We start from the raw sequence: 23,953 nt of genomic DNA on the forward strand, positions 1-23,953 counted from the left end.
TACATTCTTACAGTATGTGCGGCTAAATCTGAAATTGAATATTGTTGCACTCTTTGAGGACTCTGTTTATTCCAACTGGTGCCAATCACTGTGATCCTTTTCCCCAGGGGATGATTGTTCTGTCTTCAGTCACGAGCTTCCAAGTTACATTAAAGATAATTTTGAATCAGCAAGAGTCACTGAAGCCAACTGGGAAACCATCCAGGGTGGCGCCATCGGAAGTGGCTGTGGACAGCTGGCACCCTATGCCCACGGAGACTCACTCTACTTCAATGGCTGTCAGATAAGACAAGCTGCTACCAAGCCACTGGATCTCACTCGAGCAAGGTGAGCAAACCCTTGTGCCATGTTCAAGACACAGAAGTGATCACAAGCCAGACCTGATCATGAATTTCATGCAACAATGTCCACTAATCCAGGGAGCCTTAATATCAAAGGACCATTGTGTGTGCTGACAGCTCAGAATGATCGTTGTGTAAATTTATGATGGGGTGCCTTTGTTATTTCTTCCCACACGAATGAGTTAAGTGGTGATACTGATACCATAATAGAAATAGCTAAATGTAAAGAATGGATAATGAGACTCTACATAGATAAGTTAATGTTAGCCATATCCAAGTTTATAAATATAATATGAAAATGTATGTGTGTATATATATATATATGCGATTGTATACCTATGTTTAGCATCTGTAAGTTCAGTAAATAGAAATGAAGAATGATGAGATCTTTAATTATTCACATGTATGGGAGCTGGCTATTCATAATTCAGAGCAGAGTGAGCAGAAACTGCATGAATATATTACAGGAGTGAGGTAGGGAGACCCTGAGTTCTTCACAATTCCTCAGTAGCCATTTTGCCGAAGCCCAAGAATGGGTAAAGATTCCAAAGTTTTAAAGCGCAGCCATGCACTGAACTGGAGTTCCTGCTGAGTGGTGGCAAGTGTCCAGGAGCCACGCAAGGAACCTCATGGGGATATGCTTCTGTGTTTAAAAACCCATGTCTTTAGGGCTTGAGGAGTTGGCTCAGTGAGTACCATGCAAATATGAGAACCTGAGTTTAGACCCCCAGACTGACACAAAGCCAAGTGTAGGAGTGCAACTATCATCCTAGCACTGGAGAGGCTGGGAAAGGATGCCTGGTGCTTGTTAGATAGCCAGGATAACTGAATCAGTAAGCCCCAGGTTCAGGGAGAGACCCTGTCTCAAAACTCTAGAAGACAGCTGACATTGACCCCCGGAATCCACACACGAGTGCACATGCACACCCCACAGAAACATACAAACCCACACACCACAGTCATGTTCATACATGCACACACAGAAAACTGTGTCCTCTAAGGGTAAGGATGTCTGGGGAATGACAACTAGCAGAGAAGAGAAGTGAGCCTGAGCCTGTAGGCTCTACTTCAGCTTTTCCTCATCTGGCCACTCCTAAAATAGACATGATCACTTTGTCCAGATGCTGTCCAGATTGGAGCAATTTGTAAAAAGCAAACAGCACATAGACTGGGGCTGTGTTCCCTGTCCTCAGCTGCCCAGCCTATGTGACTGTTTAGGGAACAGAAGGTTGGGGAGTGTATACTAAACTGGTTTCCAGCATGCTGCAAAGAGGGACACATCTTTGAAAGTCAGAACTGTTTATTCATATTTTGATTACACAGTCAGCCCTTAGTAAACATGGCAGATTGATTCCAGAATCCCCAGGGATGCTCAAATCCCAATGCAGTACTTACACTTAGTCCACACTAAAACTCCTGCCTGAGTTCCGTCTCTGCGTGATCACGATGTCCAAATACAATGTATAAACATATAAATACAATGTATAAACATATAAACACAATGTATAAACATATAAACACAATGTATAAACATATAAATACAATGTATAAACATATAAACACAATGTATAAACATATAAACACAATGTATAAACATATAAATACAATGTATAAACCTTGCAGATGGATGATATACTGTCTTGCTTGAGGGATAATAAAGGAGATAAAGGCTGTACACTTTTAGGACAGGTTTTTTTTTTCCTGAATTATCTTCTGTGTGCGACTGGCTGAATCTCCAGACATGGAGCCCACAAAACCCAACTGCGTTATGAACTCAGGAATTACGAACTTTAGGAAGAACAAAGGTTGAGAACTTCTTCCTCCTTCAATGTTTCCAACTTTCATCTGAAGCTGATTCTCCTGTATTTTTTTTTCTTCAGCAAAATTATGTTTGTCTTACAAATTGGGAGCACATCCCAGACAGACAGTTGCAACAGTGACCTCAGCGGCCCCCACGCGGTGGACAAGGCTGTGCTGCTGCAGTACAGCGTCAACAATGGCATCACCTGGCATGTCATCGCTCAACACCAGCCAAAGGACTTTATGCAGGCTCAGCGGGTGTCTTACAACGTCCCTCTGTAAGTGGCCTGAAGGGGAGTGCATGATCTCCTGCCCATTCCTGGGAATCCTTGAGTTTGACGTGGGATCTGGGTGGTTATTGGGTCAATGCCATGAGCCTAGGCAGTGGCAGAGCCAGGATAGCCCAGACCACCAGCATTGTGTTGCTGTTTACCAGAGGTCCAGAGGCAAATAGCCAATCAAGATAGGAGGACAAGAGGGAATGGATGAAGAGCTAAGTGCAAAGACACTGTGCATATTTCTCTAGTCCCTTGGAAAGCCTTGAGCCTCTATTAAGAGTGACCATTTGGAAGTCTGGGGAATATGCAACCATATCAACTTTGCTTAGCCTTGTTCACCAAACCGCTAGCACAGAACCTGTTCATGTTTGTGGATAAACAGGTTGCTTTCCTAGATACTGTTAGCACAAAGGGAAGGAGGGAGAAAGAGACCATGAGCCTTAAGCTGCCAATAAAATTCCATACTGCTTGGAAGAGTACTAGGCGCTAAGTGAATCTGGATTCTGTGTACAGCACAGCCTTGACTTAGATTAGCCCACCAGATTGTCTGAGATCTTCAGCTCACCTACTGGAAGAAAGATCTTAAATATTCAGCTGCTTTGTCATTCCATCTATGACGCAGGGAGGCGCGGATGAAAGGAGTGTTGCTGCGCTGGTGGCAGCCGCGTCACAACGGAACAGGTCATGATCAGTGGGCTTTGGACCATGTGGAGGTCGTCCTGTGAGTACCTGCTGCTTAGCACCCCGTATCCATTTCAGAAAGGTCTGGCGTTCCTTTGACCTGGCATGCCCTTGATTCAGGAAGAAGTAGACCTGATGAGAAGGCCCCCACAGTCCACTGTGGCTAACATTCTTCAGCAGCTTCAGGATAGTTCAAGTCAACAGTGAAGTATAACAAAACCCCAAACATAGCTTCACAGGCTTTAGAAAGCTTCGATAAGTAAAATATTTGTTTAAGGACTGGCAGGATTGATCAAATTCAACAAAACATAAGTCTCTGGGTAAATGGGAAGTGATGTCTTATGCTTGATCTGGGTTGCCTTACAAAATAGAATGACCTTCTAAAAGAATGATCTCTGCTGGTCTGTAGACAGAGTGTTCATAGTGAATGAGCCCATGATGAAGACCTGTATCAGCCCCAGAGGCATTCTGCATTTGAGTATTTGGTTGAACAAGAACAGAGTCTAGATATGGTCTCACATTCCTTGTGACAGCCCCACCCCCCCAAGAGTTAAGGGTGTCCTCCCCCTTGTTGGTCCCCTGTAGAGTCGCTGTCACTACTCTCCTCTGGCTGGGTTGACTGTTCCCTTGCAAAGAGATGACTTGCTTTTTCTCTAACAATCTAGTTCCTGTAAAACGGGGATGCCTATGTCTCGACGAGTTCGAACTGGTGGCTCCAAGTTGTTGGCAAGGAGAGGCGAATCTTCTCGGTAGATAGGTTCAAACGTTCATTCTGTTTGCCAGATCCAAAATGAAATCAGCCGTGTGGCTGATTTCAGTCATTTCGAAAGCAAATTTCAGTCATGAATTGGTAGGAAACCTACCAGATTTGTTTTCTTTCTGTCATAGCCATGAGCTGAATTCTCCAGTCTTGAGCTAGCCCTTGTCTTAGCTGTCACCGAGGCACCTGCTTGCATGGCATCCATATCAATCCCGATTCCAAGAGCAACCCCTGGTCCCCCACACAAGCTCCCACCGTGTGCGCTGCTGCTTCTGGACCACTTGCTGGGCTCTGCCTCCACGAGACGAAAATCTAAGTTTATAGGAACAGTCAGACCCTTGGATCTAAACATGAGGCTGATATTTTCCGTAGTGATTGACCTCCTCCAACTGCGTTATTTCCAGGAGAGTAGAATCACTTGGGCTCCTAAGGACTGTAAACAATCACATATACGTACACAGTGAGGAGAAGGAGAAATATGACCAATTCGACCAGAATCCAATCCTAGAACCACCACGCCCTGAACTCTCTCCTTAGAGCAAAGAGATCCACTTGAGGGATGCTCAGAATCTCTGGGGAGTCTGGCCTTCCTCTGAAGGATTTGCCTCAACTGCACTAAAAACTGAGCATCAACTTTTTAAAGCACCTCGGGGCTTCTTGAGAACTGACTTAGAATCAGCAATCCCATCTCTTTCAAGCCTTCTGCCCAGACAACCTACGTAAACAGGGCTTAGAGCGCTAACTTCAGAGCTTTCCCATTCTCGGCAGAAAGCAAATGCCAATGCTGTCCTTAATGGGTACAGGGATCCTCAGAATACCTGCATTTGAATAGATACTTTCCACTCCCGCCTAGAGAAGCCACTGCCAGCACCTAGAATGCATGGGGTCTTGGTGCGGTGTGATGCCCTCATAACCGAACAACAAAACTCACCTCCCTCAGAGGCTCTCAGAGTTCCATCAGGAAGCCTTCCCCCCTGCCCCCAAGAGAACCTTCTAGAATACCTAGTGTTGGTATTAATTTTTGTAAGCAACCGCCAGCATCATGATACTGGCATAAGACTGAAATTCTTATTACATTCTGGAACTGTAATCCGTATTATAAGACTTCGTTGTTGCTCAGTCCCAGAGTTTTAAGATTTTTTAAAGATTTAGCACATGCCAGCCACCTGCCTGCTCTCACAATGCATCATGGTCTCAGAGCTTCAGGACCCAGAGCCCTCAGAACAAGGAAGGCACCGGCACTTGCTTAGCCTGTTTCACTCTGGGTCATCCTTAATGACACAGAAATAATAGGTTTACACTTAGACCATATGATAACAGTACATATAATTTTAGAAACAAATGATTTATCTTTAGTGACATCTCAAAATGTGTTAAAATTATAGAAGCACATGTTTTAGAAAAATATGTACTTCACAGAGCTCAATTCAATAAATGATTCCTAACAGATACATTCCTAAAGAATTCTGTTTTAGAACTATATATATTTGGTATATTTGCTCTGTTCTTAAGATATGATTTTATGCCATTATAACGTTTCAAAGTATTTCCTTTATTAAGAATCACAAAAGTTTTAAGACAGTCATTAATATGTACTTGGTAGCTTTGCAATACAATTTATCATTTGATGAGTGTATGATAGAAAGTTCCAGATAACTCAGGAAAATAAACCATAACAACCCTGTTGTCCTTCAGTTCTGCAAGACACAGAATCTAGCAGAGGCTCACATTATTCATAAATGCTACAGATTTTACTATAAAAGTATGTGTATGTAAAAAGTAGGGTAGAATGTGTCCAGAAAACCTACTGACGAAACGCTTTTTCTTACTTGGCTACACTTCCCTAGAAGAACCTTTAGCTGTATGAGCGAATGATGCTTCTAACCTCTCCCACATGGAGAAGGAAGAGTAACGAGGGCACACACATGCGGGGACAACCTAGTTGACATGCAGACAGAGCTGTTATTATGTTCTTGCAACATACATGTCAGTTAAATAACTTTTAGAATGTATTCTCTTTTGCAAGTAATAATTGCTTTAAGCTAGCTTTAATGTCATAGTTTAGCTTGCACATAGACGTACCAAGGACACATGCTAAAAACCTCTAGAAAGAAAAGCTGTGGCCATGCATGAGTAATGTCCATACTGCCCATGTTAACCGAGGACGTGTGAGTCTGATGAGAACAAATTCAATGCCTTTGAAAAACGTTTCAAGGTACATAGGAGCACTTCCTAAATGAATGTGACACATGAAACATTCTTAGCGTAACGGATTAACTGTAGAAGACCATATGTGGAAAGAGCTGAGGATCGTGAACGTAAAGAGTGGCAGAGACAGAACCCGCCCTCTCAGCGTTCATCAAGCAAGGTCCTTGTGCTTGTGTGAGAGGGTAGCCCTCCCTCTCGCTTGCCAGTGAGCCCTGCACACTGACGGTTAGCTCCTGCTAATCTGTCTGCCCTGAACCAGCAGGTTGTTTCTTTCCAGCCTCACTAGTTGACAGAGAGACCTCATTCCATAAAGCCCAAATGATACAGAATAACCTAATCATCGCCAATCAGGTGAAACTCACTTGTTAGTGCAGGATATCTGCTTCTCAGTGAATGTTTATGAAGACACTTGGGCAGATCCCTCACAAGATCCATGCTAGGAGGGAGCTCCTTAGGGTAAAGGGGAGTTGCCTCAACCCCTCTTGTTGGGCACTCTCACGTCTATCCTAAGAATCTCCCTCGCCCAATACACATTCCATCCACACATCACATTTCCTGTGTGCGTGTCTCAGTCACCACCTGTCATGTGCATAACGAATTGGGCCCATTTCTGCATGTGTCCCTTGAAAGCAAATGACCCAGGAAAAAGTTAGCCTTCATGAATTGATTTAATAACAAGCAAATTGTTGCCACATTTGTTGAAAATTGAAAACTAATATGCTGCTAACTTTGGCTCTAAACACATTTATCAGATTTTAATATAAGTTCCATCATGACCATCCCCTCTTGCTATTCATCATCAAGATACTGTCACATTTTTGGCACAAATGATTTATGAAGATGAGTATATTTGTCGCTAAGCATATTTTCCTTTATTAAATTGGATTGTGTTATCTGATGTAGAAGACATCTCCATTAAAGCCCATTCCTTCTGTCCTCGGCTGTTAACAGTACCTACAATGTAAATAATTGAAAACTCAGATAAAATGTGCAGTAGATAGTAAATGATTAATATTTCTACTTTTATGTAACATTTATGCCAAATGTAATGTTATAGCTACGTGTACCTTGACATTTGGTTATGAGCAAATATTGCATGTTTCATTACATCAAAAAGTTAAGCATAACTCTATAGTGGGTATTGAAGGATAAGAAATAACATGTTCAATTTTTATTTTCAAAAGAGATGAAAAATCCTATATTGCACCTAAACCTGATCAGGCTTTTATGACTAATCACAGTCCTGCATGCGTTGAGAGGCATTTTTTAACTTGTATTATATTTCATTATTTGCTGTCACTGGTTTTCTACTAGAGTAAGGTAAGTCATCCTCACTACACCTGGAGAACTTTTTACTGTTCACTCTCGGTTTTACCAAGGCTAGCTGAGAATTTCTGTAGAAGACCTTTTACGGGTGGAAATTCTCAAGAAAGGCGGTTACAGATGATATTGGGATACATTGACTGGAATGTTCAACATGCACATAAATTCGGCCAAATTAAGAGGAGTCTAGGATATATGTAATACCGGATATAGAGGCATAGGCTGGGGTATGGGAATCGCCATTCTCTCATTGGACAAGTGTGTCTGGCTCTGTCTTAGACAGCCTGGAAGAGCTCACAGTTAGTAAACTCCTTGTGAGAAATGGGATTAGGAACATACGCAAAAGATCTCTAGTCTATAGTGAACGACTTTCAAAAGATCTATCAGCCAGGGGATTTGCATGAAGGTGCCTTGACTTACCAATTTAAGGTTAATAATTGACAGTGTAGGGTAGCTTTACTCTTAACACCTGTGAGTTCTGGCTCATGCCCATCGGTAGGATGGACCACCTTCAACTTGTCCAGACTGAGAGTAAAATGGTGCTAAGTACTAGACATGTGCACACAGTGTCAAGGTTTTTCATTTCATCCTGACCGTTTCCCGAGTGGTCAGATATCACCCTCATTCCATTAAGCAGGAGAGAAATCTGAACCTCTCATTTGTGTGTCCACGTTTTTGGCGTGGACCTTTCTGAAAGTACATGTCATGGAGGTGCACAACTTCGTCTGTGCCCAGGATTGGTTTGAAGAGCAGCACCCATCCTAAACTCACCCGAGTTTCTCTGGAAGACACAACTCCAGTCACTGAATCCTTATTTCTGCCTTCAGATAAGTTGCCATTTGTGTATCATACATTGAAAATAAGGAATTACTGATTGATAAAATGCCCAAATTTCTACAAGCTCAGACTCTTCTAATCTTCCCGTCTTGCCATGTCTTTTAGAATTCATCTTTCCAAATCAGATTTAATTGTTTTCATGATAATAAATGAGCTAGTATTATAACTAGTAAAAAGTAATAGTTCAAAAAAGTGTGGATCACGAATGCCTTAAAGATCTCGCGATGCCAGTATTTTCTATGCAGAACCAGGGAGGCGTTTTCTAATTCCATATGCTATCTAAGTCTTCGAAATCCCTGAAATAATGGAAATCACAGTCGGCACTTATAGAAAACTGCCTCTCAGAGAAAACGCTCCCTTCTTCCAATGGCGCACGTGAAGAATTATTTAAAGACGTCGTTATATCGACAGTCAGAACAGATTGTCTTGTCCAGTGCTAGGTTGTACCTTGGGATGAGTGTCGCTGCTCAAATTGAACGTATAATTAAAAACTACTTTCCCCTGTAGTTGCAATGAAAAGACGAATCTCAGGAGCTCAGTTGCACCTACTATGGCATTATCTAAAGCAGGCATCTACGTGTACCGAAAGCAAAATAAGTTCCCCACAGAATGACCAATAACGGATTTTTAAATGTGTTTAAAATTCCTATGATTAAAACTGCTCTAAGACAGTCTTGTAGTTGGAGATTTTAGAAGGCGGAGAGAGTAGCAGCTTAATATTCACTGAGGGTCACTAAGTGGACCTAGAGACAGACGACACTCGGCTATTACCATTCCCTGTGGTTCATGAACAGGCTTATGAGCTGGAAAAACCCACCTTATTAAACTGCAATACAAATGACTCAAGCAAATCACTAGTTAGCTCCAAGCTTTGAAAGTGTGGCTGCTTGAATGCAATCATAAACATGCTGGACACCTGAAGCAGTTACTCTTCCGTGCACATGTGAAGCCTCATGGGAATCCACAGATAAAGCGACGTAAACCGACTCAAAATCAGTATGCCCAGTGAATTAGGATATTCCCAAATTAGTTGTAAGCCTCTTTAAAAACCTTCAGCCTGCTAATATTTTTCTCACACAAAAAGATGGAAATTTTAAAGCAGTTCTATAATAAAATAGCTTCACGTAGAATTTTCTTTGATGCTAGTAACAACTTCCTTTAAAGTTAAGTATGTCTTTATTCTCATATATACAGGGTCCCTGCCACCTCAATCTAAGTTATAACAAAATAACTAGGTATCTTGCTTGTTTGGGTTTTTGTGTAAAGTATTTAACCACCTTGAATTTTCTTTGAATACTTTGCCTTTGAACGTATTTTGACAGAATAATTTCATTGCTTTAACTCTGCAATTGTTCCTTATAGTCAAAGAGTAATGGTTTACAGCAGGAATCCAATCAGTAAGTCAACAAAGGTTCGATAGCATGCCTTGACCACCTATGGGTCAAGCAGGAGGTGCAGTGCTGCGGTTGGGGGTGGAGAGAGCTGGACAGCAGGCCCCAAATTATCAGGAGTTTACGTGTGGGGAGCCAAGACAGTAGTCCAGATTCTACCCAGCAGGAATGGGTGTTGTGGGAGTTCAAAACAGAAAAACTAGAGTCACTGCTGAGGGGGCGCTGTCAGCAGGAAAGCGGATGCGGTGGAGAGAGCATGCTGTGTGGCTGGTGGAGCCCAGAGCAGTCTGCCTAGGGGCGGATCCAAAGAAGCGATCTGAAAGCAGGATTGATCGTGGAGAGGACGTGAGATTCGTGGCATCATAGCATAGGATGTTGTTATGAGGAATTCTGGGTAGTTTGTTACAATACTAACAAAGCTGACCTCTGAAGGAAAGGGTTCCAGGGGTGGTGTGTGAATTTACTGTGTGTGTGCATCAGGCCTAGTACACATGCGTACAATCTGACAGTTCTCCTAGGTGTAAGTTGTACACGCCATAGATTGGAGAATAGAGACACCGAGGTTGGTTTAGGGGCCACTGTGATAGTGCAGAGGACTCAAGGTGATCTCAGATGCTGGCAGGAAGGCAGCAAGGGCCAGACCCAAGATGGAGTTTTAAAGCTTCCTGCGTCTTTATAGCTAAGTACAGTGCCTAGAATATATTGTTTTAAAAAAAAATCATCATTTTACTCCTTGGTAGTAATTGATTATTGGTAAAATTCTCCTTTCCCTCTACCCTAATCCAAGTTCCCTTTATATTGCCCTTGATGGTAGCCACAACACTGACATCATCTCTGCCTGCATTCAAGAATCTCAGTACAGTTAGAATATGTTGATAGGTTTGCCCTCAAACCACGTACTAATGCCACGCATAAACATATTGCCCTTCGGGTCAGTGTATGAAAACACAATTCTTACAGCAGCGAGGACAGGTGAGAGTTGGGGTGCAGGCCTCTAACCCCAACCTTCTGGGGGCTGAGGCCCAAGAAACCTAAGTTTGAGGCCAACCTGGGCAGCATAGCAAAACCCTGCCTGAAAAATGGAAAATACCAGACCAAAACATCAGCAACTGTCACAGAAACTATTGTTTAATTTCCTCCGAGTCCTGATACCCATTTTCAGCATACGTATCAGCTTCACGTATGGAACGTGTGGGAATGTGTGTGCATATATGGGAGACTATAAATGCACACATGCAGGGTTATACATTCAGTTACACTTCCCTAGCACTTGTATGAACCTTTTCAGCATCGTGTCTCTTTCACCAAGACATGATTATTGATGATTATTGAATATAACCCCAGTTGCTTATTGAGAGACAGTGGAGCCCAGCATCACTTCTGTGTGAGGGACCAAACAAGGAAAGGCTAGCTCATTCTGCTAACAAATCTTTTGTTTTTTATTTTAGCCTTTTAAGCTTGAAATGAAATGTTGACTAAAGTAACCAAATCACTTTTGCTAACTGCTAAAGATGTAACTAGGGTAATGGATACAGTGCACACATCCTTGGGATGGAGTTCATCGGGGAGATGATGTTTTCAGGTTCTGTAAAGAGAGGGCCTTCAGGGCCAAAGGCAGGGAGCCAGGGACCAGCCTTTAATTATTCTGCCCCTAGGTGGTGAAGTCAGCATGATTTCTGAACTCTGAAAATTTAAAAAAAAATTATCAGGCTACCTTGGGACCTTAGAATAGATCCCACATTCAATGATGGAACTTACATGCTCTTTCTCCTTTCCCTCCCCGCCTGCTCCCTTCCCCGTGATTTTTAACAGCACTCGAAAACAAAATTACATGATGAATTTTTCACGGCAGCATGGTCTCAGGCACTTCTACAGCAGAAGAAGAAGGTCGCTTAGGCCGCACCCATGAAGAATCCAAGTTGATTCCCCTTCTGACGTGTGCGATGTGTCACTTCCTGTTCTTTTTGAAACCCCTCTCACTGCTTCGCATATCGGGAGAGGTCTACGAAGGACCTAACCAAGAGCCCTTCCGGACCAAGTGCACACCGCTGTCCTACACTGTGAACTAACGGCGAGTCGCTTCTCTGTGTACAATGTTTCATGTCAATGTGTCTGCGGGAATTGTGACCTCTTGTAATTTGCAGTGTCAGTATTAAGAATAAGAAATAGTTTAACAGGAAAAGAAGTTTAAGCACAAAGTTTTAAAGATTTTACTTTTAAAATGGTGTTTTAGCACAGTATTGAGCATTTCCTGGTCACCAAGCTATTTAAGTAGACTGTATTTCAGCTTTGTATCTCGTTTCGTATTATTAAGTTATCATTGTCCGTCCTCTGTATTCTCCTCTGCAGTGTAACGCGTTGAAACCATATCTACTTGCTATATTGCAATGATTTGCTGCTGGACTATGATCTGCTTGTATTCTGCAGGAAGTTAATTCAAATACCTATTCAAGATGATAGCTGTAAAGACACTGTTATCTCCTTTAATGTGCTTTTTAACACGTTTGCTGACTTAGCATCATTTTGTGGATAGTGAGAATGTTGGACCTTCAAATATTTTCTACTTAAAGATTGTGGATGAGCACCTGTGTCCCTCCCACAACAAAGCTCCGGTCACCTTGTCTAAAACCGTTTTCTCAAGTGTTTTGTGGCTATCTACTAACAATGAGTGCCATTTTGTGTCTGTGATGACAAAGTGATTTGTAACACGGTGGATGTTCTTCTCATTGTGTTCTCTTCATGGGTTGTTTTCCCTGTGGCTCATATTCATACCTTCTGGTGGAGTTGAGCCACGCCAGCACCCTGTAGCCCCAGACTAGCTGTGAGGCAGAAGGCTGCACTCCAGGGTGGACCATGCTAAAAGCCCGTGCTTAAATAAAAATTATGTCTGAACCATCTGAAGCTTACTTGTATTCATCCGTGCGCGCATGCATATGAAGGTCAGGGGACAGTTTAAGGTGTTTCTCCCCTCCTTTCACCTTGTTTGAGGCAGGGTCTCTCATTTCTCATGGCTACACAAGACAGTCTAGCTGGCCTGTGAGCTTCTGGGAACTGTCCTGTCTCCATCTTCTACATTACCATAGACACAAAGGGATTACAGAGGTCTCTGGCTGGACAGAGAACGCTCACCAGATGAATCTAAAGTGGCTGAAAGACACTTAAGGAAAAATCAACATCCTTAGCCATCAGAGAAATGCAAATCAAAGCAACTCTGAGATCCCATCTTACACCTGTAGGAATGGTCTAAAACACTGATGACAACTTATGCTGGAGAGGTTGTGGGGTAAAGGGAACACTTCTGCATTGCTGGTGGGAGTGCAAACTGGTACAGCCTCTTTGCATGTTAGTATGGCAATTTCTCAGAAAATTTGGAAACAACCTACCTCAAGACCCAGCAATACCACTTTTGGGTATATACCCAAAGGATGTTCAATCGTGCCACAAGGACATGTGCTCAACTATGTTCATAGCAGCTTTGTTTGTCATAGCCAGAACCTGGAAACAACCTAAATGCCCCTCAACTGAAGAATAAGGAAAATGTAATACATTTACACAATGGACTACTACACAGTGGAAAAAAATAATAACATCTTGAAATTTGCGGGCAAATGGATGGATCTAGAAAACATCATATTGAGTGAGGTAACCCAGACCCAGAAAGACAAATATCATATGTACTCACTCATAAGTGGCTTTTAGACATAAAGCAAAGAACAAACAGCCTATATTTCACAATCCCAGGGAACCTAGACAATAATGAGGACCCTAAGAGAGACATACATGGATCTAATTTACATGGGGAGTAGAAAAAGACAAGATACCTTGAGTAAATTGGTAGCATGGGGATCAGGGGAGAGGGTAGAAGGGGAGAGGAGAGGAGGAAAATATATAGGTCAATAAAAACAATTTGAAAACAAACCACAGGGCTACAGACACCCCCACACACAGCTCACTGGGCTTTTCTGTGGTCCTCAGGCCCAAACCCAGGTTCTGATGTTTACACAGCAAGACCTTAATCCATGGAGCTTCACGCATTTCTAATTAACATTTACATAGAAATTGTGAGTCACATGTTTGGAAAAGGTATCAGATAGTCCTCCTAGTTTTCAGAGTCCTCCTTAGCAGTATGAAGCCACGCTTTCAATTTTACCGTGTTTCTTGAGTGTGTGTCTGGTGCATGAGTATCTGCATACCCACGTGTGCATATGTGGAGGGAAGCTGTCACGTGGGAGACAGTCTTTGTGAAGTCAGTGAGCTCCAGAGAGATGCCTGTCTCTGCCCCTCCTCCATGGCCAAGGCTCCACACAGGTCACTGGGGGTCGGTGAGCTCCGGGTAGCCACCTGTCTCTGCCCCTCTTCCATCACCAAGGCCCCACAAAGGTCACTGGGAGCCGGTGAGCTCCAGGGAGCCGCCTGTCTCTGCCCCTCTTCCATGGCCAAGGCTCCACACAGGTCACTGGGAGCCGGTGAGCTCCAGGGAGCCGCCTGTCTCTGCCCCTCCCCCATCACCAAGGCCGCACACAGGTCACAGGGGGCCGATGAGCTCCAGGGAGCCACCTGTCTCTGCCCCTCCTCCATGGCCAAGGCTCCACACAGGGCACGGGACTCAGCGTTTGCATGGGTGCTGGGATAAGAACACAGTCCCCCATAAACATGAGCGATCACTTTACCCACGGAGTCATCATTTCGGCCCCAACCATTTGTTTTTCCTTTATTCGTCTTTTTTATACTTACCATTCTGTCACGGAGAATTCTGGAAATAACCTAGGTTCCAAACACTTGCTAAATGCTAATATAATCCATGGCTCATAAGAGGCATCCTGCACTCACCCAGCAACTGTTTAGATTGTAAGCTCTCTTCCAACTGGAGAGGTTCCAATGGTGATTCAGACCCCTGCTTGCTTGTAAGGTATGCCAATTAAAAACACCAACAGCTGGGCGGTGGGAGGCCGACTTCAAGGCCAGCCTGGTCTACAGAGTGAGTTCCAGAACAGGCTCCAAAGCTACTGTCTCCATAAAGACCCTGTCTCCATAAAACCAAAAATTAACTCATTAATTAATTAAAACAAAAAACCATACCTATGCTATTGGGGGTATTTTCAAAAGGATGTTTTTCGATCTTGGGAAATATTTAAATTTAGAGGACTCAGCAATGGTAAATGTTGCCATTATTTTGGCAATCACAGATGCTGAATTTAATTACACACACAATGAATGAATTCCTAAGGTGTTAAAGGAAGAATGCATGCCGTGGCTAACACCACCAGCGTGAGCTCTCCAGCATTGCCCGGCTAGGCTAATCGCCTCTTGTGGAATAGCAAAGGGTGGAACTGGTTCTCCTGCTTCCACGCCCTCAGGGTCAGCTCTCCCACGTGGGCACCATTAGGGCCAGCTCCACTGTGTTTCCCAGCTCAGCAGCTTCTGCTCTTATGACCACAGGCCCAGCTCTTCCACCTGTCTCCGGGGAAGGGTATCTCTCCTCTGCCCATGCTTCCTCACAGCTGCCCAGGCCAGAACCAGGGTTGTGACGTGGCCCACCTCACCATCTGCCTCATCTATGATCTGCTAGAGCACGTGAAGGGACCTGACCTGCAGATCCAAAGCTGCAGGATCTGCACAACCCAGGACAGCAGCAGGGCATCCAAGAAGAGTCCTAGTGGGGGCCCAGCGTGGATAGTGTAGTAGAGACCAGAGGCCTCGAACCAGACCAATGACTCTTTGTAATTAACACTTGCAAGTAGAGATCTGTTGACAAAGGGGGTGACTGCATGACTCTCTGTGTCATACTGCAGCTCCATGACGAGATTTTAAATTGTTTCTCTTCCCCCCCTCCCCCTTTCCTTTTTTCTCTTAAGTTTTGTTTTATGGGGGGAGAGGAGCAGGGGTGGAAGGTAGATGAGAAAGGACAGGGAAATGGATGGGATCAAGATAAAGGATGCATAGAATAAATAAAAAGAAAAAAGTGGTTTAGTATCCAGGCACACCTTGGCCCTGCCCCTTGGGCACAGTCACCCCTGGGCTTGTGGCAAACAGGTCCACTGTGCACAGCGCAAAGGTCCCTTTAAGAGATAAGCTCCGCCCACACCTCATCTCTCTTCTGCCTAGGCAAAGCAGTTGACCTCTCTCCTCTTTCTCTTTCTTCCCTTTCTCTCTCTCTCTCTCTCTTTTTTCTCTCTCTCTCTCTTTTTCTCTCTCTCTCCTCTGTGTGTGTGTGTGTGTTGTGTGTGTGTCTCCATTCCCTTTATCTCAAATAAACTCCACACTCAGGCTCTCTCTGCATGGTTTGGTCCCGACCAGCTATGGGACACTGCAAAGGTCCCTCTCGTTCTGTGTCTTACAATTGGTAAAATAGACTTCTTGGTAAATCTAATAAGAAAGAAAAGAAAGAAAAGAAAATTCAGCTCTATAACAGGCTGGTGGGTTTGCGTGGTTCTCCTCAGAACCCACACACCTATAGACTGAGCTGTGTTCTATGTGACCACACAGGCCTCTCCCTTCTGTCCCCCACTGGAAACCACTGTCCTAGCCTGAGTGTGATCCTCTGACTCCACGTTAGGTGATAGTCTTAAGTCACACATTCGAAATCAGAAGTCTGAATTTTATGTGTTAAGAACTGCAAAAATGGAGACACATATCCTTCTTACATGTAGGAAATCTCATTAATGTTTTTTCAACGCCCCCTAAATTTATCTCAGTATTCAATGCATCTTAGCCAAAATTCCTACAGGCGTTTCCATAGATATTAACAAACTGATACTTAAATCTATCAAGAACTGCAAAAGAACAAGAAGACCCAAATTACTCTGATAAAAGAGAAAATTTGAAATACTACTTCAGGTGACTTCCTGGAAAGCTTGTAATCAAGACAACGTGGTACTGGCACCAAAACAAATGAACAACAAGTCAGAATGAAGGACTAGGAAGATGGTTTAGTGAGTTAGAGTACTTTTTCTGCAAGCATGGAGACATAAGTTCTAATTCCCAAAAGCCATGCTTAGGGAAAAAAAAAAAGAGCTGGGAATGGCTGTGTGTACCCACAATCCCAACAGAATTAGGAGATGGAGACAAGCCAAGAACCCCAATAATTTGTTGTTCAGCCACTCAATCTTAAAAGAGGTAAGCTCCACAGTTTGGTGAGAGACCTTGTCTCAAAGCAATAGGGTACAGAGTAATACAGTAAGACACCCACTACCCTGCTCCTGCTCCCACACACAACACAACACACAACACACAACACACAGGCTGACAGAGATCTCACGGGCAGGTCTGCAGGCTTAGTAAGCATTTGCTCAGAGATACAAAAGCAACTGAATGGCAGCTTCAGCAAACGGAGTTGGCATAACTGGAAGGCCAGGAGAAACATGAAATTACATAAATAACTTAACGCCATATACAAAAGAAAGAACTCCAAATGGGTCTTAGCCCTAAATGTAAAACCTAAAACTGTAAGGTGTCGAGAAGAAAGCCAAGCATGAAGAGTCTCAATTACTTGGTGACGTCTTAGCCAGGGTAGCGAAAACACATCACATGTGTTACATAAAAGGATAAGTTATCAAAATTGTACTTTCCCGCTTTTTAAAGTGTTGCTAATGCAAGTAAAATATAAGCAGCAGGATGAGAGGGATATCTACAAAACACATTAAGTACAAGGTTTTTCCATCTGGAAGGTACCAGGATGAGAGGGATAGCTACAAAACACATTAAGGAAAAGGTTTTTTCCATCTGGAAGGTACCAAGAATTCTCAAACAGTCATAAATTTTAAGAACACAGTCCAATAAGCAAAAGATTTCGCCACTTTAACAGTGTGTATGAGAGGAAAATTAACATGAGAATGCATTCAATATTTTCAATAAAATCAAAACCACAATGCGATAGCCCTACACATTAATGAGAGTTGATAAAATCAGAGAATACCTCCATATCAAGTATTACCAAAGATATAAAAAACAGGAGCTTTTTTCTCTCATGTTGATGTGAGGAGAATTAAAATTATATGATCATCTGGGAAAACAGTTTTTCACTGACTTAGAAAGCTAAATATTCGCCTTGTGTGACTCACCAGGTCCACACATGGAATTTACTCAAAAGCGGAATAAAAGCTCCAAGTCCTGGACTTTCCACCAAGCAAAGTGCCTTACCCTCTCTTCGGATTAGAGCAGGGTGGGGTGGGAGGATGTGTGGAGGGAATGGGAGGAGGGGAGGAAGTGGGAATTTGGATTTTTTTTTTTTTTAAATCTAATTAAAAAAAAAAGAAAAACAAAAAGCTCCAAGTTGTTTATTTGTAAGGAGTAAAGAATGATGCTGAAATGACTTATTCAAATCAATTTTTTTATTTTAATTTTTAAATTTTTTTTAAAAGAAAGCAAGCTATCTTTTTTCATTTTATATACCAATCCCAATTCCCAGTCCCTCCCCTCCTCCCATTCACTCCACCTACCCACACCACATCCCCCCATTCACTCCCCAGAGAGGGTAAGGCACACTGCTTTGGGGAAGTCCAAGACCCTCCCTACTATATCTAGGCTAAGCAAGGTATCCATCCAAAGAGAATGGGTTCCAAAAAAGCCAGTACAAGCAGTGGGAATAAATCCTGGTTTCACTGCCAGTGACCCTGCAGTCTACCCCAGCCATACAACTGTCACCCACATTCAGAGGGACTAGTTTGGACCTATGCTGTTTCCTTCCCTGTCTGGCTGGAGTTGGTGAGCTCCCATTAGCTCAGGTAGACTGTTTCAGTGGGTGTTCCCATCATGGTCTTGACCTCTTTGCTCACATTCTCCTTCCTCCCACTCTTCAACTGGACTTTGGGCACTCAGTCCAGTGCTCCAATGCAGGTCTCTGCCTCTGTTTCCATCAGTTGCTAGATGAAGGTTCTATGGTGACATTTAAGATATTCATCAGTCTGACTACAGAGCAAGGCCAGTTCAGGCACCCTCTTCTCTATAGCTTAGGGTCTTAGCTGAGGTCATCCTTGTGGATTCCTGGGAATCTCGTTAGTGTTGGGCTTTTTGCTAGCCACATAATGGCTCCTTCAATCAAGATATCTCTTTTCTTGCTCTCATCTCTGTCCTTCCTCCTTCTCGACTATCCCATTCCCTCAAGTTCTCCTCTCCCCTCCCCTTCTTTCCTCCTCTTCCCCTTCTGCCCTCCCTACCCCTCCACACCCATGCTCCAAATTTTGTCAGGCAGTCTTGTCTATTTCCTCTTTCTAGGTGGATCTATGTATGTTTTTCTTAGGGTTCACCTTGTTACTTAGCTTCTCTAGGATCAGGAACTGTAGTCTCAATATCCTTTGCTTTTTAGCTAGTATCCACTCATGAGTGCGTACACACCATGCTCATCTTTCTGGGTCTGGGTTGCCTGACTCAGGATCATCTTTTCTACTTCCATCCATTTGCCTTCAAATTTCATGATGTCATTGTTTTTTACAGCTGAGTAATACTCCATAGTGTATATGTACCACATTTTCTTTATTTTATTTATTTCCAGGTTATGACTATTATAAATAATGCTGCTATAAACATAGTTGAACAAATGCCCTTATAGTATGATTGAGCATCCTTTGGGTACATGCCAAAAGTGGTATTGCTAGGTCCTGAGGTAGGTTGAGTCCCAATTTTCTGATATACCACCACACTAATTTCCAAAATAGTTGTTTTTCCACCAGCAATGGACAAGTGTTTCCTTTCCATCCACGTTTTCTCCAACATAAGTTATCATTGGTATTCAAACACACAAAGTCAACAGCTAGCTTGACTGTGTAGGGGAGCTAGAGTGTCGGGATCGAGGTGCTTATATGCCTGAACTGACTGTCAAGAACTGTGAACCGCTTGGCTCCAGTGTTGATGAGAGGATACAGAATGAGAGATGGGGAACAACTCAATCAAGAGGCAGCAATTGGGAACCTACTAGAAGGCATTCGGTACATGCCCTTCTAGTCTGCTAAACCCAAATAAAGAAGTATTGGCATTAGAAAAGAAGCTGAAAAATTAGAATTAATTAATAGTACATCTAGGGTAACAGCCATATAATTATCCTAAATTGTTAATAATTTTACAACAGTTTTATATTTTTTCAGATTAACTTCAAACTCCTCTCATATTAAAGATAACAGCAAAAATAAAAAGGCATACATTTATTGTTCAGAAGGAAGAAAAATCACCTGTTACTGAGAGAATTCCAATTAAGTGGTAAGAAAGACTTCTTACAGCACATTCCATGTAATCCTTTGGGTGCTTATTATAAATGAATTTTCTTTGGTTGTTTTTATTCCGCCGTGGATAGAAATTGATGCAGTTTTACGGATGTGACAGGCCTTTCAGTGACAATGGGAAACCCTGGCATTCCCCCGTGGTCTTATTACCTACTCTCTGTCTGGACCCGCTCCCCCATATTGCTGTCAAAGCAGCAGAAGAGAAGTTCAGTCTGGAAAATAGAGCTCTTTAGAGAGTGCTTACTGAATATCGTACAGTACTGAGTAAATGAGTCATAAAAGCCACAGAAAATTGTGTACGAGATACTGCATTAGGAAACCAAGAGATAGGAACCCAACTAACACCAAGATAATTACAGTAGCCCCTTTCTGTTGGTGCTCAGGGAAAGCATGTGCATGGCGATGGGTTAGACATCTGCGTGTGTGTGCGTTTCTGTTGTACAGACCTATGTGCATGTGTGCATTCAACAAGGAGGCCAGTAGTCAGCCTCCTTCTCTCTACCCCTCTCCCTCTCTCTTCCTCCTTCTACACCCTGCCATGGAATCTCTCATTGGCCTAGACTTTTCCAATTTCTCTAGGCTGGCTAGGCAATGAGCCCCAGTGATCCCAGTGTCTCCAACTCCCTAGCACTAGGATTAGAAGCATTTGTGGTCATCCATGCATCCTTGCTATCAAATTTAGGTACTTCTGCTTGGAAGATAAGCACTTTACAAATTGTTAGCCTAGCCCTAAGACTTCTCTGCAATCTATCAGAAACTAGGCCATCCCTTCATGATATGGAACGCCCCACCATCCCCCCCAGCACTCCCACCTGCTTAGTCTCCAAACAAAGGCACCAAAAACCAGTACCACGTTCTTGGTGGCCATTGCAGCCCCCACCCAAGCTCAAATTCCCGCCTACCCAGCTTTTGACCTTACTCAGTCACAAACCCAGTTTGTGCAGGACACATCATTACCACTTGTCTACAATCTACAAAATCTCCTACTTTAGTTTGTGGGGACAGCGTCTTCAGCCTAGATCTCTAGGACTGAAGAACCCACCCAGGAGTTGCTCTCTATAAAACTGTTGTTATAATTTTTTGGCTTGATTTAGTTTACTGTGTTGACGGAGAAACTTATATCAGGGCAGAAGATCTTTTATTTAGTATTTGATGACTTTAAGCTCCTGGGATGGCACATTCAGTGCCAAACCTGCCCAACCCTACCCTGATAGGGGAGCATTCGTCACCAAGAGAGTGGACCTGATTCTCTATGAAAAGAAATACTCAAAAACCATCTATCTGAGAGTTAATTAGATGTATTATGGTTTTCCATTGTACAGGGCTTTTATTTCAACCTTTTATGACCTCCTGGGCTGCTTAGGATTAGGGTAGATCAGGCTTTATGATTCTATAGCTTATATAATTTTATGTAAACCCTTTGAGAAAAAGAATAAAATTAAGGACAAAGGCACTTGTTTTAAGTGAGAAATGAAATCATAACCTATAAATTTATCAACTTATAAAAGCTGATAAATGTCAAATTATCTGAAACTGCCAGACTTCCTCAAGAATAGTTGAACCAGGAACACAAAGATGCCATGTGGTATGTTAGGATACAAAGATGAACCAGGAACATGGAGATGCCGTGTGGTATGTTAGGAAACAAAGATGAACCAGGAACACGGAGATGCCATGTGGTATGTCAGGAAACAAAGATGAACCAGGAACACGAAGATATTATGTGGTATGTTAGGATACAAAGTAGGAAGCTTTACATACAGATGAAAAAGCAGTCACTAGCAAGTTTTTAATTTAGTGGTGTCTGTAAGATCACAAGTTGAAATGCAGATAACATCAAGCTGATCACAGAAAACCACTCTCAGACACATAATTAAAATCTCAGAAAACCTGTCGCTGAGAGCCGAGATTTGACACTCTCCTGCAAACTGGCAAGAAGCTGCTGCCATCCACATATCCCGGGTCAGAGACAAATGACTGGACTCCCAGCACAGAAGATGGCATACCCTTCACGTCTAAGTTGGCTACCCTGCTCCTCTGGTGGACACCACAGGCTGCTACGAAGGGAGGGGAAAGAGCGGATACTCTACCCAGCAGATTTGTGTCACAGCTGAGAATCCCTGAGCTTAAAAACACGTCTCTTACCAACACTACCAGCACACCTGCCCAACCTCCACCCTAGAATATTACATTCTCTCCCTCACTTGGAGTGAAGGACTCTCTGTTCTGAAGACAGGCACTGTCTCATTCTTTTCTTCTCTGATCACTTATTCCACACAAATCCCTGAAAAGATAGTCTAGAGCAAAGATATCACAGTATGTACAGAAATATATAGGGCCCATGGAGTACTGCCTCCCAAAACTCCTGCGTAACCACCTTCCCATGCTCTGCTCCCTAGTCTACCTGCAAGCCTGTTCTAGCAGTAACTATCTGAATAACTATCACCATACATTTCCATCAACACCAGGATTGTTACAAGATGTAATTACTCATTAGGTCTCTCCCATCAACCGTTCTCAGCGCATCCTGATTTGAATTCTGTCTCACGGTCAGTCTATCAAACACTATTCTATTATTATTATTATTATCATTATTATTATTATTATTTTGTATCTCTACCACAGTTTCCCCTCTCTCCTCCAAATCCCTCTCCCGAATCACCCCCTCCCTCCTTTGTTTCTATTCAGAAAAAGGTAGCCTTCCCTGGATATCAACAAAACATGACATACAGAATTGAAGTAGACTAGGCACCTCCCCATGTATTAAGGCTGGGCAAGGCAACCCAGTATGAGAAGTCAGGTCCCAAAAGCCACTAAAAGAGCCAGATACAGCCCTGCTTCCACAATAAGACCAAGTTACACAACTGTAACATATATGCGGAGTTCCTAGGTTGGTTCCATGTAGGCTGTGGTTGTCAGTTCAGTCGCTGTGGGTCCTTTGAGCAAAACTCTGCTCTTAGAGCAAATAAACATTGATCGGTCATCTTGTGGCTTGACTTTGGTGGTAGACCAGATCTCCCCTTTAATACTTTCCCTTCCAGTTGAGCAGTGTGTACAGCACCAAGATGCTGTTTTGATGGGAGCTTAGGTAGTCCACAGCTTGACTGACCAGCACCTTGGAATGGACCTGACTGTTGCTAGAAATATAATGCCTCCCTGCCGGGGTTCAGCCTTGTGGGACAGGTTCAGATTCTGAGGCGGGGAAGGGGCATTGGTAGAGAAACATTTCTGACCACCAAGAAGATTGTGTTCAAGTGGCCCCAAATAGCTGACCATCTTTATTTATACTTAGAGTTTTGTTCTGTTTTGTTTTTAACCAGGGTTACATGAACAGCTTTGTTATTGGCTTTCATTTTTGACTTTAAGAACTACATCATAATTTAGGGAATACATTATGATCATTATGTACACCTCCATTATTCCCCTTTATGCTTCCCCAAATACACCATCCCAGCCCCTGCATAACCTTATTATAGACATAGAGTTCAGCATTTTTGCAGGCTTAACTCAGTATCGAGCCAGGCACATCTCTATTGTGGTTACAAAGTTTAAAAACAATAAATATGGACGCAATGCTTTTTTTTTTTTTGGTTTTTTTTTTGAGACAGGGTTTCTCTGTGGTTTTGGAGCCTGTCCTGGAACTAGCTCTTGTAGACCAGGCTGGTCTCGAACTCACAGAGATTTGCCTGCCTCTGCCTCCCAAGTGCTGGGATTAAAGGCGTGCACCACCACCGCCTGGCAGACACAATGCTTTTAAGGACAATTTTTTCATGTCTGTAAGACATGCTTTTATGCAGGTTGTTTTTTACAAGAGGGTCCCACCTCTCAATCTCTCTGTAAAAGGCAGACTTTGACAAAACACTCTTTTCCCATCTCCCTACACCATCCTTCTCCCACCAACATAAGCCCCTGTGTACGAACCTATCCATCCCACATTTTGTGTCGTGCTTTTTCTCTTGGATCATACCAGATCCTACCAATAATTCCATGCTCGATGTCCAGGGAACTTACTCTCAACAGTTATGTGTGTTCCTGAGGCTTTTCCCTATTCTGTGTCTGCATTACTCTCCAGAACTGTGAGGCACGGCTAATGTTCCAGGTGTTGTTTTCTCATACATAC

General features: G+C 43.0%; 1 protein-coding gene across 5 annotated transcripts in view; it reads left to right on the forward strand.

Moving 5' to 3' along the window:
* Positions 1-12,516, forward strand: part of Reln (reelin) — a 429,470-nt gene extending 416,954 nt beyond the window's left edge. For 2 of the 5 annotated variants that reach the window (XM_057758362.1, XM_057758365.1), the window contains 5 exons: positions 108-327; positions 2,222-2,419; positions 3,042-3,140; positions 3,766-3,849; positions 11,472-12,516. In XM_057758362.1, the coding sequence (XP_057614345.1) occupies positions 108-327; positions 2,222-2,419; positions 3,042-3,140; positions 3,766-3,849; positions 11,472-11,688 (818 nt within the window). In that variant the 3' untranslated portion in view covers positions 11,689-12,516. Of the gene's footprint in view, positions 1-107; positions 328-2,221; positions 2,420-3,041; positions 3,141-3,765; positions 3,850-7,252; positions 7,389-11,431 lie in introns of all 5 variants that reach the window. The other 3 variants (XM_057758364.1, XM_057758363.1, XM_057758366.1) reach the window with 3 other exon arrangements.
* Positions 12,517-23,953: the final 11,437 nt, after the last annotated feature.

The sequence above is a fragment of the Chionomys nivalis genome, chromosome 26 (genome assembly GCF_950005125.1).
Source record: "Chionomys nivalis chromosome 26, mChiNiv1.1, whole genome shotgun sequence".
Classification (NCBI taxonomy): Eukaryota; Metazoa; Chordata; class Mammalia; order Rodentia; family Cricetidae; genus Chionomys; species Chionomys nivalis.